Raw genomic sequence first — 16,961 nt, forward strand, 5'->3', positions numbered from 1 at the left:
AAAAATAATTACACACTGGTAACAAAAGTTATGTATATTATAGGGCAAGGAATCCAGTTACTACACTGGAATTTCAGTATTTTGTGGTACGTTATTTATGATAAGAAAAGAGGTACCGTTAGAATGTACCTCATTTATTAACATATATAATGAACCACTTGTCTTGAATAACTGAAATGTCAGTGAAGCAATTGGATTCCTTGTCCCTATAATATACATAACTTTTGTAACCAGTGTGTTATCATTTTTTGAGAAAAATGCAAAAATAGTCACACATTTATGAAGGGGTGTAGTACCACCTTGAAGGTTAAAGCAATTCTGTGCGTCTTAAAATGGTTCACTTCAGCCGATGTCTTTTATTTGGAAAGCAGATTTATTGAACACAGCGCATGCGCAGTTTCTTTCAAATTGGGCTATTCCAGTTTAGTTACATATTACAGCCTATTTCAAATTTCAAATAGGGTTACTTAAATGGATGACTCCATTTGAAATATACACCCCCTTTGTGGAAGATTAAGGCCTCTAGAGGGGTGTGTATACATTTCAACTGGGTATTTTACTTGTAAATACTCCATTTTTACATTCAAAAGCAAATAATTAGGTTAAGACAGTTTCATACACTCTTAGCTAACGAGAGGCAATCAGACCAAATGTTAGAAAAATATGAATTATGCATTGATTGTATTTCATTAACTCCTAGATAGTGAGAACCAATCAGTGAGAACTCCCCAACAAGCATTACAAATGCAGGCGTGTATTAAACATGTTTAAATCTAATTGAAAAAAAAACCCATAACAGTACAAACCAATACTTTGCAATAAATATTAAGAATCATATACTACATTAAATTAACTTGTTCCCACAAAGTATTCTTCATTTATATAATTATTTCCCATGCCATCAGTTAATTGTCCCCGTAGCATTATATCAGAGCCTTCAACCATCACACAGGTATTTCGTTATTTTCTATACGCCTTTTGCAAACTGGAAGGCGTATGTGGAAAATGATAACCTATGATATAAAGGTGTTAAAAGAAAAGAAATAATATTAAATAATACTATAAATCAAATCAAGAATAATATCAAAATCATTCTACTCGCACATTACACTGTCCGAGATAGGCAGGCCTGTATTATGAATTTATGATTAGGCCTACAGTAAGAAATGCTTAAAAATAATATGCCAGTTGCGCTAAACAAGAAACTTTTCGTGCTTGGCTAAGGCCGTGTAAAATTAATATTTTGGTTCTCGTCCCCTCCCTCCTCAATTTCTGGGATTTGTCAGATTTTTTGTTTTTTTAGATTTTTCAATTTTTAGACTTTGGAATGATTTATGAAATCTTCATACATGTACATAAGTTTATTAGAGAACAAGCATCACTTCCAAGTCTTTTGTGGTACTCTAGGGGTTTATCCTCAGAATCTCACATTTGAAAAAAAAAAAAAAAGGGCCTCATCGTTTCCTCGAGCACTGTTGGAGAAGACCGAAAACTACTGACAATGCTAATTTTACATTGAAAAAAAAAAACAAAACAAAAAACACCTCCCTCCCTCATCAATTCATGAAAATCCTCTGGACGAGAACCAAAACATTAATTTTATACGGCCTAATCATCACTTGATGAAGGTCATATTGATTTATCGTCTACAGATATGCCTCATCTCCTGGCCAATGGTACGTTCAAATCGATCGGTTGGACGTCAAAAGGTCCCATAAACGTATTATGACATAATTATACAATATTCTTTTATTAAGCATTTATGCTGTTACAAACCTCATATAGGACATGATCCACATAATAGTTGCATGCACAAGTGATCCAATAGTATTCCTCCAATTATGTTGCTTATTGACGGTGTCATACCCTGATGGTAAAGGGATCCATTGGAAATGTCGCAGAGTAATATTGAAACAGGTGAAGACAACCAGACCTGCTACTATGGTGCAGAAACCAATCAACGTAAACATGTTGCTCAATGAAGTTAAGGTAAATGAGTAGAACTTAGAAGTACGGTAGTTAAGAATCATATGCTGCCGCTGCTGATGTTCAGAAACTAACACCCTCTGGATATCGGATTCAACCTTGAAGTTAATGGTATCCTGTCAGTCTCAATATATTACGCGTATAGCCCCTATAAACATGATAAAGATGTCAAACGCAGATAATGGACAATTGATGTTGTATTGATGTCTGTAGGATTTGACGAATCCTCGATTATCAGAATTAACAAATCTGTAGCATAGTTTAGGAAAGTGAAGAGTAAATAAATTAACCTGGTATCGATATATCCTCGCTTGTTGTATCTCTATTGCCATGCATGCGCCTTTGCTTTTGATGTATGTATTTGTCTCAATCTTCACTGGTTCTGGTACTGGAATGTGCTCAACTTCTTTAAATGGTCCAGCACTGTTATTAAGCTCCTGTGTTAATTTTAAATTCCCTCTCTGGCAGCTTCAGTAATTGGTGCCCATGCATGGTCATGTTGGTGAGACCATTGAGAACATATCTATTCCGTATTTGAAGCTTGAAGTCCGTCTTTCTGGTCGTCTTTCTATCAGCTTATTTCATTGGAGTAGTAATTCTGGTATTCATTCAATAAAGTAGCAACGTTTTAATAAAAACAGACAGGCCTTTAAATGCCATCCATATCGGTATTTCACAGTGTTTTACTCAATTGTGCATGTCACAAAAAGAAACTGTACAATTACAAACCAAGCTGGCAATGGCTACAGGTCAAATTGTGAGAATTACAATAACAATAATCACTAATAATCACTTTTGCACCAATAACACCTTTGACCTTCAATACAAGATGACCAAAAGCACTGGCATTCAACTGTGCGACTTTTTACGCATATCCAACCATGCATGATATGGTTTTTACCACAGAGTACCTATCCTTGAGAGGGCACTCTAGTTATTCACGCAGTTTCTTTTCCAACGCTAAAAGATCACGAATTTTGGTGGTTTGTAAGTGAAAAGTGTCCGCACTATCGATTGATTACGTAACTGTTATGAATAATTTATTAGGTTTTTCAATGCAATCGCCTCGACCCATTAGTACATTATTATCTGTATTATCAAAGTACTTGGAATCAGGGTTTTCTTTAAGCATTTTGCTGAAGGGGTATTTTCAAAAAAAATTTACCCTTTCAATTGTGAATTTTTCCTCTGAAGGAGTCAAAACATTGCCCAAGGGGTATTTTTATAATATTATTTTTGAAGACATTTTTAACAATATGTTTGTTTTTGGAGCCATAGGCGTAGATCGGGGGGGGGGGGGAGAAATCTCCACCAATATTTTGCCAGGGGGATGGTCCATACAATCATCCCCCCAATGTTGACGCCTGTATGTGGGTTTCTGACCAAATTAACCTCATATTTGGTCATTTTAGCCCAAAAAGTGCACATTTTTGCGCGCTTAGCACGAATGTATTCCACTTTTGAACCATATTTCAACAATGGCAAAATTTTTCGTACCATAAAAAGGTGCTGGATTCGCTATACTTCAAGACATTTTTTCACCCCCCAAGTCAAACAGAAATCCACGTCACTGTTTGGAGCAGTGCCGGATCTAGAGCAGTCAGAAGGGTGGGGGCAATTTTAAAAGAAAATAATACTATTTAAAAATGCCCCCTGAGAAGTAAGAAACTTTTGCAAAATGAAGACCTAATTGAAGCAATTTGGTGGATCATTTTGGCACTATTAAGTGTGTAAAATTTTAGTTTAAAAAAGCCGAACATTTGTGAAATGAGCAGTCCATGGACATGATCATGATGGAGTTTTCGGACGGCAAGTTTTCCCTATTATGGTTGGCCTATAAATTGTGTTAAACATTATTGGCAAATGTCGAAAGCAGAAGTGAAAGTGGCCATTTGTTTATCAACTCCGCAGGGTGATGTTCCCCCCTCAGAACTTGGAAAATTTGGCAAAATGAAGACCTAGTTGAAGCGATTTGGTGGACAATTTTGGCACTATTACTGTGTAAAATTTAAGTTGAAAAGCCGAAAATTGTGAAATGACGGTCCATGAAGCCTTTCTTTGTCACGTTTTCCATATTAGGCTTATACATTGTGTTAAAAATAGGGCCTAAATTGGCAAATGTCGAAAGCAGAAGCGAAAATGGTCACTTGTTTATCCACTACGCATGGGGGTGTCTGAGGGGGATGTTCACCCCTGAGAGGGAAAATTTTGCAAAATTAAAGTCCAATTGAAGACATTTGGTGCATCAATTAAACAGAAAAAAGGAGCCGAACCCAATTTGCAAGATTTCAAACTGACACATTTTAGAGACTCGCAATCACTAAAACATGCATGGATTAATGCTGACAAAATGTGATGGGCCCTACATATCGGGAGTAGATCCTAAATGCCAAAAGCCGAGAATAAATGCACAATATCGGGTGCTTCTCTATTCAAATCTTGCAATATCTGAACGCGTACGTTTTCAAGATTTTGTACGCGTTGGACTTTGGGACTTTGGATTTAATGGAGTCAGCAAAGTGCCTGAACGCGTAAATACGCGTGTTTTGTGCGTTAAAGAAAACCCTGCTTGGAATAGTACCAGGGCTACGACACTCAGATCATTTGCATGGCAAAATTACCCGTCTCCTCCGCAGCCAATTTGGTTTCGCTCCATCGAAATCAAGCTGGCCACGGAGGAGACTACCCTCCTTTGTGTTTGTTCATTTGTGTATGGAGAGCCATTATTGGAGTCTATAATGACTTAGGCTACGCTCTCAGCTAGAGTCCGTTGCTGCATTGTACTAGAAATACCTTTTCTGTGAAATCGCTATAGAGCCAACCGGGAACACGTATTCGTTTTGAAAATATAGCATTAAAATTAGTATCACCCTTGTGGCCCCCGTGCAGTGGAAAATCTTAATTTTTTCATTAAAAAGAAATGAAAATTAAAAACAACACGGGTGCACCTATAAAATGGGCACAGCAATTTGTCTCAAATATGAGTGAATTTTAAGAAACATACGGGATATGATGAACATTGACCTGACGCCATGATAGCAGGATATATTAGTCGTTTTATATACAATGTATATACCGTATTGTCATAATACCAATATTTGTCATAATATATAATGAGTAATATTTAGCAACGTAAACGTGCAGTTCATATGCACAAACGAATACTGATCTTTATGATATTCAGGTTTGTGTACATCTCATATAACATGTCACATAGGAGGTCATACGTGTTGACCTTCATCTATTGTATTTGTTCAACTGTGTATGGAGAGGATTAACGCCATTAAAACTCTATCAGTATTAGGGCGTAGTTCAGTGAACTCACCGGATTGCTATTCCAAGTACTTTGATAATACAGATAATATGCATTAATGGATGGGTCGAGGCGATTGCATTGAAAAACCTAGTAAATTATTCATAACAGTTACGTAATCAATCGATAGTGCGGACACTTTTCATTTGCAAACCACCAAAATTCGTGATCTTTTAGCGTTGGAAAAGAAACCACGTGAATAGAGTGCCCTCTCAAGAATAGGTTCTCTGTGATAGTACTTCAATTCTCGCTATTCGCAATAGGGGCGCCGCCAGCTTGGTTTGCGATGTAATCGTGATGTATCATGGGAAAAGGTCGACATCAAGTCCGCGCAATACGAATATTACCATGCTATTACATAGGAACACGTGACAATATTTTTAGTTTGTCAATATAACGGTATTACACGCAAATCGATAGAAAAAATTAATTGTGCACATTTCAAATCACATTATTAAGTATTATTGAGTATCGATTCGCGTGTAACACCTTTATTTTGACAAACTAAAAAATATTGTCACGTGTTCCTATGTAATAGCATGGTAATATTCGTATTGCGCGGACTTGATGTCGACCTTTTCCCATGATACATCACGATTACATCGCAAACCGCTGGCGGCGCCCCTATTGCGAATAGCGAGAATTGCATACAATAGCTGTGTTCACACATGCACTTATTACCGGTAATATTTTATCTTGGCTTATGTCCGATCGAATTAAATATTTCCGCTAATCCCTTAGCGCGTCCACATTTGTCGGCAATAGCGCTATACGCTGTCGAAGTTTCGTAATAATCGGATTAACTACCATGATAGCAATAGGTGAATCATGATGATTACTTGCACCTGTAAGATTAGTATCTTTGAAAAGACCAGTATTGTATTCAATCTATATGTTCAAAATTCAAGTGTTTTCACCTATTGCTATGGTAATTAATCCGATAAATTGCGTAACTTCGCCAGCGTATGTCCGACGTGTTATGTCCGATAAGCCTATTACCGGTCATAAATCCCTTTCACTGAAAATTCACTTTCAATAAACGCCCCTCTTTAGAAAAAATTACAGACAATGCGGTAGGTAGGCCTATGTCATGTAAGAAAAATGCAAATTCAAAAGTTCCAAAATTCAGACCAATTTTGTATTTATGTAGGTTCTATTATTATTATTATTATTATTATTATTATTATTATTATTATTGTTATTGTTATTGTTATTGTTATTGTTATTGTTATTGTTATTTATTTTTATTGTTATTATTATTATTATTTTAGTTTGACAAAGTAGTCAAGTCTACTGTAAAATGCATTTTACAGTAGACTTAGCTCTATATCGCATTTTATACATGTAGAACCTATGGTGGACATCTTTGAAAAAATGACAAAAATAAAAAAATAATAATGACTCCCATCATCATGCTATTTTTTTTTCTTGGGGGGTCCCAAATTTACAAAAAGTCAGCTTCAATAAAATTGCGACCTCCCCTATTTCGTCAGCAAAGATTTTACGACCCCCACCGTTTGCACCCCCCCCACAGGCATCAGTCTTTTGGAATAAAATAAACACACTATCTGTAGTCATGTTGTGTTGTGACTCCCTACATTTTAGTCATCAACAATATTTTATGACACCCCCTATTTTTCTTTCCGTATATTTGGGACCCCCCTAATCATCTTATAAAATCCAATTATATGCCTTTCTGTTATCATGCTTATGGCTTAATAAATGTCATCTCCATCTACTTCCAGGGCCATACTGCCCCCCCCCCCCACTGAGCCCTCTGGAGGGTTTACATTTGCTACCCCCTAGAAACTCGTGTAGGTTATCCCAATAAGGATGGTCAATTGCTCCTGCGCCTGAACTTTTTACCCGATCATGGAGGGTGCGATGGAGAGTTTTCAGTTCCTTTATCTTAGCATGTATCTGCTCCCCGACCGTATGGGGAATCCCCCATTGTCATGTAATAGCGTGGCTATCTCCTCCCAAAGCTTTTTTTTTATCCCAGAAATACTTTCCGTGTCTCTCCAAATTTTGAGGATAGCCAATGTTCCCTTGTCATTCCAATTGACCCCTCTATTGCGTTTATTTATATCAATATTTGCAGCTGCAGCCATGATGACATCACGCAGTAAATTACTCTGCTCAGTGGCGTAGATTTCTTTTTGACATTGGGGGGGGGGTGGAGTTGGAAAAAAAATTCAAGTATAGTCAATCCAGCACCTTTTGGCGACAGAATATAAGTTTTTTGTTTAATTGTGCGCGAAGCGCGCGAAAAATTTTGCTATTTTGAAGCTAAACTGATGAAATAATGGTGTAAAAGTAGAATAAATGCGCGCGAAGCGCGAAAAAATTTGCACTTTTGAGCAAAAATGGGCAAATATGAGGTTAATTTGGTAAAGAAACCCATTATCAGGCGTCAACATGGGGGGGTGATTGTATGGACCATACCCCTGGCAAAATATTGGGGTGATTTATCCCCCCATCCCCGGGATCTACGCCTATGACTTTGCTTAAAATTGTGCGCGAGTGATATACTCACAGTTATATCCGACAGCCCAATAGTGCTGCATGTCCACACGTAATTACTATTACCGGACGTAACGTTTCGATCGGTCTTAACAGCTAAAACCCTTGTCATCTTCAGCCTTAAATTTTCGGATTTAAAGCACATTACGTCGGATATAGTAATTTTTTTTATATCCGACGCTCATTCACACTGCCACTTATATCCGATACTATTACCGACGTAATTTAAGTCCGACTGTGTGAACAAATTGTCGGATTTAAAGCACATTACGTCGGATATAGTTATATCCGACGCTAATTCACACTGCCACTTATATCCGATACTATTACCGACGTAATTTAAGACCGGTAATAAGTGATTTAAGTCCGACTGTGTGAACACGACTAATATAACCTGTGATCAATAGGGCCCTTGCACAGTAGGTCAATAGGTCAAACTAAGTGACCTATGCTGAAATCAGTCAAGCGTGGTGGAGGACAAGCAAGCTCAGTTTTCTGCACTGTTTCAATGCAAAGTCATGCTCTGAGACATTAAAATTTGTCTCTGAAACATAATTTCATCATTAAAATTTTAATTTTTTGCTGAAAATATAAAGAAATAATTCTGAACAAATCCTGTGATGAAAAATTAATATAAAAGTGGAGATAATTGAACATTTTATGGCCAGTTTGTCATGAGCCTGAATTTCTCCCATTGCTCAGTACAGTGCACAGTGCATTGTTTGTCCTCCAGCAAAATTGCCAATTGGATCAATATTTGATGACCTTGCAGGAAGTAGTAGGCTGTGCAAGCACCCTATAATGAACGTTGGACAAAAGACGAGCTTACTGAAGTGAAAAATTTATGTACATGCAGATTCATCATTTATGCATATTGCCTTGAAAATCATTAAAAGGCGATTGCTTGATCAACCCATGGAAATGGTAGATGAGACTATTTCCATGATCAACCCAACTGATTTTATTAGCGTTATTTCTAAACCAAATATTCAAACCACAAAGTGTTTTACCTGACTTTTGACCCAGAAATGTATGAATTTGATGAGAAATTGTGATGAAAAAAAAAAAATTTTGCAAGTCAGATTCAGAAAGAAAAAATCTCATTACATACGTTAATTACATCACAATCCAAACATAGATGGTTAAGTTCATGGAAAATGTTAAAACACTTGTATGTTTTGCCATATTGTTTTTCTATAGGAAATAATGTTTTATCGTTAAAATCGGACATGAAAACCTATCAAAAACACAACAAAAACGTGCATCGCTATTTGTATGCATGAAACAAATGATAAGAATTGTACAGAAGTGACCTAACACTTATAAAGGCTGCATCTTGAGAAAGCGAATGGTCTGGTGCTAGAATCTTGGCAAAGACACTCTGGTGAAATAAAGAAAAATATATGTGATTGATTTTGTGTGACTTGTGAGCGTTAAATGTTTCAAAATTTAAAAATGAAGAAAATGCGAGTAACTATGATGTCATATGACAAAATGACAATAATATTCAATGATAAATAATTATTGCGCCCTAAAAAAGAAATGGTTTGAATACATCGCACGACCTCAGTAACTGTATCTAGAAATTGGTGCAAATTAAGTTACTTGTCAATTGTGACGCGATCAAGCAAAATCAATCGGAACTCAGAAATATTGATTTAGACATATAGTCAAACAAAGAGAACATTTCCCTTTGTTTCTTATTGTGATTTTAGATTTAAAACGATTTGGAAAAAGTTTTTCCATTTTTTAGCTCCCTATCAGGCAGTCAGAACTCCATATTTGGGAGGGGTCGACAACAATCTTTCCAAAATCGCATTTTAATCATTTTTAGATGACCATAGAGGGAAAGAATTGAAGTTTATTTACAGCTTTATCAAACTGATCACACGATGGTGCTCGTTTGAAGTTGGAGCTATCGCGAGTCAGCTGTTGAGCACAATTTGCCATTGAAATTACATGTCCGACAGGATCATGTCAGAAATTAATATTTTGTTCTGGGTCTGATTATTCGGACTACATGTCCGACTGTTATGAAATTTTGGAAGACTCTCTTCGGGAAAACAGCTCGACAACAGCCCACTAACTAGTCCATTGCCTATATCTACAGTAAAGTGAGTGTAAAGATAATGTAAGATAGTAAATGTAAACCTGTATTTTAGCTAGAGGATCTCGAGCTAATTGGAGCGCCGTGTGTGCACTGAATAGGAAAAACGGACAGTAACTGCATAATGCTCTGGTACGTAAACTGTTTGATTGAAGGAAGTGGTCCAAAACTATTTCGCCTCGCAATGCAGGCCAAAACCTGATAGACATTATGAATAACAGGTGACGTACACCAATCAGCCATATCAGTCTACAAGCACACAATTTGTTATGAAAACACGCGAAGTTACTCTGTGAGGAGACAACTCGAATCGGACCGACATTGAGTTGAGGGCTTTGGTTGTCGATGTCAAATAAACTGGTAAGAATTAAGAGGGTCATTCAAAAGTTCTACTTCCATCATCACATCTCTGTAATCTTACGTGCAACTTTTTACTAATGATTATTCTCTTTAATCTTGGCTATAATATAAAAGTTATTTGATGGAAATGTGATTTGTTGCTGTAAGTTAAGATATGTTGGCTAAAGTGAATACGGTTCTTCGGAAACGGTCTGAAAAGAAAGGCTAATTTTGATTAAAAAGGTTGTCCACATTAATGTGGAAATCAGTACAGATTTATTTATAGCCTTCATATTGACCTTTTTTCCAAAGGTTGTTGACTTAGATCGTGTGAATACCCGTTGTTTCAAGTCGTATTAACTGATTCATAAGTTACAATCAAATAAGAGCAAGAGGGAAAGACATATTAGATTTTAGATATCGAGAAGATATTTTAGATATCGAGAAGCTTGCAAAAACAATTGATTGCTGTAGGATATAAAAGTAGGAGAGAAATGTATCGGTCAAATATTAGCCGAAACTTATATTATCTGTACTTGTTTCAAGGTCATTGATTTTAGGAACAATAATACAAAACGACCAGAAAAATATTTCACTGACGTTCATAATACACATGACCTTAGCCGGTTCAATTGTGCATAAAGAGGGACAAAACGCTTTACAGATTTATTTTTTCAATTCTATTAATCTATTAATATATCTATTGTATAAAAATGGTCGAGTTCAACATTGCAACACCCATGTCTACCAATATTTTTACCACGAGGTATATATACCCCCAATTGTGGGGTACGTTTTTTGCTAGAGGTCACGAAAGGTCACACATGGGTAAAAGATTGAAAATGTTTCAATCTTGTTGAGAGATAAATCAAATTATTACTCTAATGACAAGGATTAAGAAAATTAATGTTTAGGTTGTGTTTAGGCTAAATGACGCGTTTTTGATTGAACACAAAATCACAATTTCAACTTCGATTTGGGCAAAAATTGTAGTTTGTGGACGTGTAGCTGAAAGGAACTAGAACAAGAAAAGTTTTGCCTAGCCTATCTACTGTGTTCACTTGAGATAGAGTGAAAATAAGATCAAAGGCCACTGGGTGGCCATAGCCCACTGTTGATCTCTGACTTTCATTGCACAAACAAGTAAACAGTTTAGAAGGTAAGTTCTTTTAATATCGTTTCTTGATTCTTATATGAAGACGAGCAATTTGTCATCAATTTTGTCCAAAATCGGTGTAAGTTGTCATTTTGACTCCCATACAACTAAAACATGTCATTTTGTCTAAAATTGAAGCTTTTGTATGATAACTCAATAACTATATAGGTCGTAGATAGCACAAACTATACATTTTCACAAATTATACATTTTCTTAAGGCCAATTACAATTGATTCTTAGTTTCCTGTTTCCCGCCCGCGTCCAAAGTAGAGTATTGCAAAATATTTAATTATTTTATTTATATTTTGGATTTTCTCTTTAAAAATAACTTTTAATGACTACCATTTGCTACTTTCTGACTTTGATCATATCATCTATAATGATGAATAAACATAGAACCTAATTGTACCATTACTTATGTATAAAATCAAACATAGTAGTAAAATAATTAAATGCATGCTCCTTGTCAAAATGGCTTGATGTAGGTTGCGACCACTTATTTTAAAATAAAGAAAATAAAAGATAATTAATAATTAATAATTAAAAGTCGCCTCATCCCTGTTTTTCAACCATGAAACAGGAAACTAAGAATTAATTGTGAAGGGCCTAATCCTTGTCATCAGACGAGTAATTTGATATACCTATCAACAAGATCGAATCATTTTTTACTTTTTTCCCCTGTGTGACTTTTCGTGACCTCCAGCAAAAACGTACCATACAATTTGAGTCAAATTCCCCCCTAGAAGTAATCTATAGGGTCTATCGTAACACCTCATGGTAACAAATATTGGTAGACATGGGTGTTTAACTCAGTCCGTAAGACCCATGTGAGATTTAGCTCCTAGACATGAGCACCAGTTCCCTGCCTTGTTTCACGGCCATTGGTTTTAGGAACAATAACACGAAAATACGTTCGATATACATATGACCTTAGCCTGTTCGTACAAATGAATTTATGCATAGATTTGGTAGACATTTTAAACAGTCTCCTATATTATTATAATGACACCAACAATATTTTTTTTTCCAAAATTTATTAAACGGAACTTGCAAAATCGTCATATTGTATGTACTATGTAGTACACAGTATTTTCTGCGGGTCCTTTTTGGTAAATGGTCATTATGGGAAAATTGAAAGTTGGGTCTTAATATTCATTACATTCTTTGCCTCTTTTGCAATATTAAGGTTATTAATTATTTTAAACTGTTGTGATTTGGTAGTTCACAGCATCTTACGAATGGTAGTGAGCTTTGGCAAAAACTGCATTGCTCAATTCATAGCGAGCGTGTAGAAGAATTAAAATATCACAAATATACTTTTATAGGTGCTGCGGTTCTCGAGTTACGTTGTAAAGAGGGCTGAAACAACAACACTTTTGTAAAACCTACATAACTAATTAACAACAATAAATTAAGCAAGATAGCAAAGTATACGATTTGTAGAATGAACTTTTGCAAAACATTAAGGTGTTAATTTTCACTAATATATTGATCTAGATAATGAAAATCGATTTTTAGGTTGCTTCGACCAACAATACCTCGTCTACCCTTAACATCGCACATTATAGTCGTGCGATGCACTCTTTTCATGTGCATTCACCTGTATATGAACGTCCTTGTGCACAGAAAATAGGGAAAGGATTTAGCATAACAAAGGAACAAGCTCCGAGATTCAGGGTGAAAGTCATGGAGCGTGAAATTGCTTATTTACATAACAAAGGCCTAGCATTGTTTTTAGAGCCAACGCTCTTAATATCAGTTTAGTTGATCACAAGATTGTCATATTCGCAATCGCCAGTACCTAATACATTGTCTGCAGCTCTAGGCGGATTTAAGAAATCTGATTTCATATGTGGTTATCATTACAGTTCTAGATATCATTGGATTCCAATCATGCTGTGCCTTCTTCTAAAAAGCGCCCTCATGTTGGTGGCGCTTTCTACACCAATCCTGGGTATCACACTGGACCATGTAGACAAGAACTGGGAGATGTGGAAAGACGAGCATAGTAAGAAGTATGTAGACAAACATGATGAGCTGAAGAGGAGGGTGATATGGGAGGACAACATCAAGAAAATTAATCTGCACAACCTTGAGCATATTTTGGGGATGCGTAGTTTCACTTTGAGAATGAATTCCTATGGTGACTTGGTAAGATAGTCATATTTTATTTTCTTTTTTATTATACTTCATAAAAAACACAGACAAGAACCCCAAACTGCAGGAAGCACTAATGAATGAATTAAAAAGAGAATACACGACAAAAGAGGGAAGTCTCGAAATCAAAAAGCTAATCCTGGAGTGCTCCGAACGCAGACCTCAAGGCAGAGTCCTGCCAGCAAAGTAGTCTGGGGCCCAGAGGCACCAGGATCCATGATTCAAGTATAAGAAGGACGTAAAAGTGGTACTCCTGTTTTTTTAAGAAGTTTAAGACCTGTTTGGCCTGTGATAATTCTTTATTGCAACGAATATTTAATTCCCCGTGACGGTCCATGTCTGTCGGGGGTCTGACAATCAGTATTTTCATCAACAATCATTATTATATGCCTGTTGTATCTGTTAAAGTTGGTGTTGATTTGTATGTAATTGATGTCTAGAATTCCTTCTTTAATCCACCAATGCTAAAATGTTCTTTGCCATCAACAACAATAGTAAGTAAAGCAAGCACGACCTGCCAGACATATTCCATGATTTTATATAGACATTTAAGGGTTAAGTGGATCACTTTCCTAACTTATATTTACCGAATCAGACTTTGCGAAGTACTTGAATAATAAAATCAAATAATTTTTAACTGATTTTTCAATTTGCATTTTTTGTAAAACAGGCACCAGAAGAATTCATCCAACATGTCCAGAGAAATGGTCCACCTAGAGCGCAGGAGAAGCGCCGATTTGGCGATAAAGTGGAAATTGATGAGCCAACCGTTCGCAGTTTGCCTGATACAGTGGATTGGAGAGATCATGGCTACGTTACGCCCGTCAAGAATGAGGTAAAGTTCGACATTTCTTGCATAAACACTATCTGCTTTACTATGATTAGAATAAAAATGGCCATTATAGTATGTTTCATCTCAGGTTGAAAGTAATGCCTTGTTGGATTTGTCAGTAGCAAATTCGAATCACGCGCGTTATCCCGCGGGGCGTATACACAAGCATATATCCAGCGAATTCCAACATGGCGTTAATTATCTCAGCTTGAGACGGGCCTTGTAACATCGCGTATTAATTTCTACATGTTTTATTTTGATTCAAATCCTATACGTTGTCTCTTTTTCTTAACACGCGCAATATTATGCCACTGGTTTGGCATTTAAGAAAATCTAAAAACAGGCAAGCAAAATGCAGTAGCAGTGAATTAAGAATGTTGATTTTATATTATTGTTGACGTTTAACATTGATGAAAATTCAGTATGCAAATCAACACCAACTTGAATACAGGCAGACCCCAGAGATTGTGCCAGCATGAGGGGCACTGAAGGCACATGGGGCTGTTGGCTGATAAATATTTCACATGACTTTGTGTGCAGTTAGGTGTGCAAAGAGCAAAGTGTGTGGACAGCTTCAATTCCCATTACAAAAAGAACCCGCAGAAAAAATACTATGCCACATAGTACACAGTATTTCTGCGGGTCCTTTTGGTAAATGGTCATTGTAGGGAAGAATTGAAAGTTGGGTCTGTAATAGTACATTCTTTTGCCTCTTTTTGCAATATTAAGGTTATTAGGTATTTTAAACTGTTGTGATTTTGATGAGTTCCACAGCATCTCTTACAAGATAGTAGTGAGCTTTGGCAAAAGCTACATTGCTCAATTCACTGTAGCGAGCGTGTAGAAGAAATTAAAATATCACCAAATATACTTTTATAGGAATTGCTGCGGTTTCTCGAGTTACGTTGTAAAGAGGGCTGAAACAACAACACTTTATATTAAAACCTACCATAACTAATTAACAACAATAAAATTAAGCAAGATAGCAAAGTATACGATTTGTAGAATGAACTTTTGCAAAAACATTAAGGTGTTAATTTTCCGCATAATGTAATGATCTGAGATAATGAAAATCGATTTTAGGTTGCTACGACCAACAATACCTCATCTACCCTTAACATCGCACATTATAGTCGTGCGATGCACTCTTTTCATGTGCATTCACCTGTATATGAACGTCCTTGTGCACAGAAAATAGGAAAAGGATTTGGCATAACAAAGGAACAAGCTCGAGATTCAGGGTGAAAGTCATGGGGCGTGAAAATTGTATTACATAACAAAGGCCTAGCATTGTTTTTTAGAGCCAACGCTCTTAATATCGGTTTAGTTGATCACCAAGATTTGTCGCCTTCATGATCATCAGTACCTAATACATTGTCTGCAGCTCTAGGCGGATTTAGAAATCTGATTTCATATGTGGTTATCATTACAGTTCTAGATATCATTGGATTCCAATCATGCTGTGCCTTCTTCTAAAAAGCGCCCTCATGTTGGTGGCGCTTTCTACACCAATCCTGGGTATCACACTGGACCATGTGAGACAAGAACTGGGAGATGTGGAAAGACGAGCATAGTAAAAGTATGTAGACAAACATGATGAGCTGAAGAGGAGGGTGATATGGGAGGACAACATCAAGAAAATTAATCTGCACAACCTTGAGCATATTTTGGGGATGCGTAGTTTCACTTTGAGAATGAATTCCTATGGTGACTTGGTAAGATAGTCATATTTTATTTTCTTTTTATTATACTTCATAAAAACACAGACAAGAACCCCAAACTGCAGGAAGCACTAATGAATGAATTAAAAGAGAATACACGACAAAGAGGAAGTCTCGAAATCAAAAAGCTAATCCTGGAGTGCTCCGAACGCAGACCTCAAGGCAGAGTCCTGCCAGCAAAGTAGTCTGGGGCCCAGAGGCACCAGGATCCATGATTCAAGTATAAGAAGGACGTAAAAGTGGTACTCCTGTTTTTTTTAAGAAGTTTAAGACCTGTTTGGCCTGTGATAATTCTTTATTGCAACGAATATTTAATTCCCCGTGACGGTCCATGTCTGTCAGGGGTCTGACAATCAGTATTTTCATCAACAATCATTATTATATGCCTGTTGTATCTGTTAAAAGTTGGTGTTGATTTGTATGTAATTGATGTCTAGAATTCCTTCTTTCAATCCACCAATGCTAAAATGTTCTTTGCCATCAACAACAATAGTAAGTAAAACAAGCACGACCTGCCAGACATATTCCATGATTTTATATAGACATTTAAGGGTTAAGTGGATCACTTTCCTAACATATTTACCGAATCAGACTTTGCAGAAGTACTTGAATAATAAAATCAAATAATTTTTAACTGATTTTTCAATTTGCATTTTTTTGTAAAACAGGCACCAGAAGAATTCATCCAACATGTCCAGAGAAATGGTCCACCTAGAGCGCAGGAGAAGCGCCGATTTGGCGATAAAGTTGAAATTTATGAGCCAACCGTTCGCAGTTTGCCTGATACAGTGGATTGGAGAGATCATGGCTACGTTACGCCCGTCAA

At 36.5% G+C, this 16,961-nt stretch overlaps 2 protein-coding genes across 2 annotated transcripts in view; one reads left to right on the forward strand and one right to left on the reverse strand.

Moving 5' to 3' along the window:
* The window catches only part of LOC140142192 (TLC domain-containing protein 2-like), a 9,975-nt gene extending 8,005 nt beyond the window's left edge, over positions 1-1,970 (reverse strand). Inside the window, exon 1 of the mRNA XM_072164162.1 lies at positions 1,777-1,970. Within this exon, the coding sequence (XP_072020263.1) occupies positions 1,777-1,970 (194 nt within the window). The remainder of the gene's footprint in view (positions 1-1,776) is intronic.
* On the forward strand, positions 1,804-15,659 carry LOC140142200 (cathepsin K-like). The gene is made up of 4 exons (XM_072164169.1): positions 1,804-1,989; positions 13,294-13,576; positions 14,253-14,417; positions 15,606-15,659. Exons 1-4 carry the CDS (start codon positions 1,979-1,981, stop codon positions 15,657-15,659), a joined length of 513 nt encoding a protein of 170 aa, XP_072020270.1. The 5' UTR covers positions 1,804-1,978.
* The last annotated feature ends 1,302 nt before the right edge of the window (positions 15,660-16,961 follow it).

This window comes from Amphiura filiformis, chromosome 2 (assembly GCF_039555335.1).
Source record: "Amphiura filiformis chromosome 2, Afil_fr2py, whole genome shotgun sequence".
NCBI classification, from domain to species: Eukaryota; Metazoa; Echinodermata; class Ophiuroidea; order Amphilepidida; family Amphiuridae; genus Amphiura; species Amphiura filiformis.

What these genes read in the sequence shown, in the direction of transcription:
- LOC140142200 (XM_072164169.1), top strand. An exon ending in TGAATTCCTATGGTGACTTG is followed by an intron (nt 13,577 to 14,252) that starts GTAAGATAGTCA and finishes TTTGTAAAACAG; the next exon opens with GCACCAGAAGAATTCATCCA. An exon ending in TTACGCCCGTCAAGAATGAG is followed by an intron (nt 14,418 to 15,605) that starts GTAAAGTTCGAC and finishes CCTTGTGCACAG; the next exon opens with AAAATAGGAAAAGGATTTGG.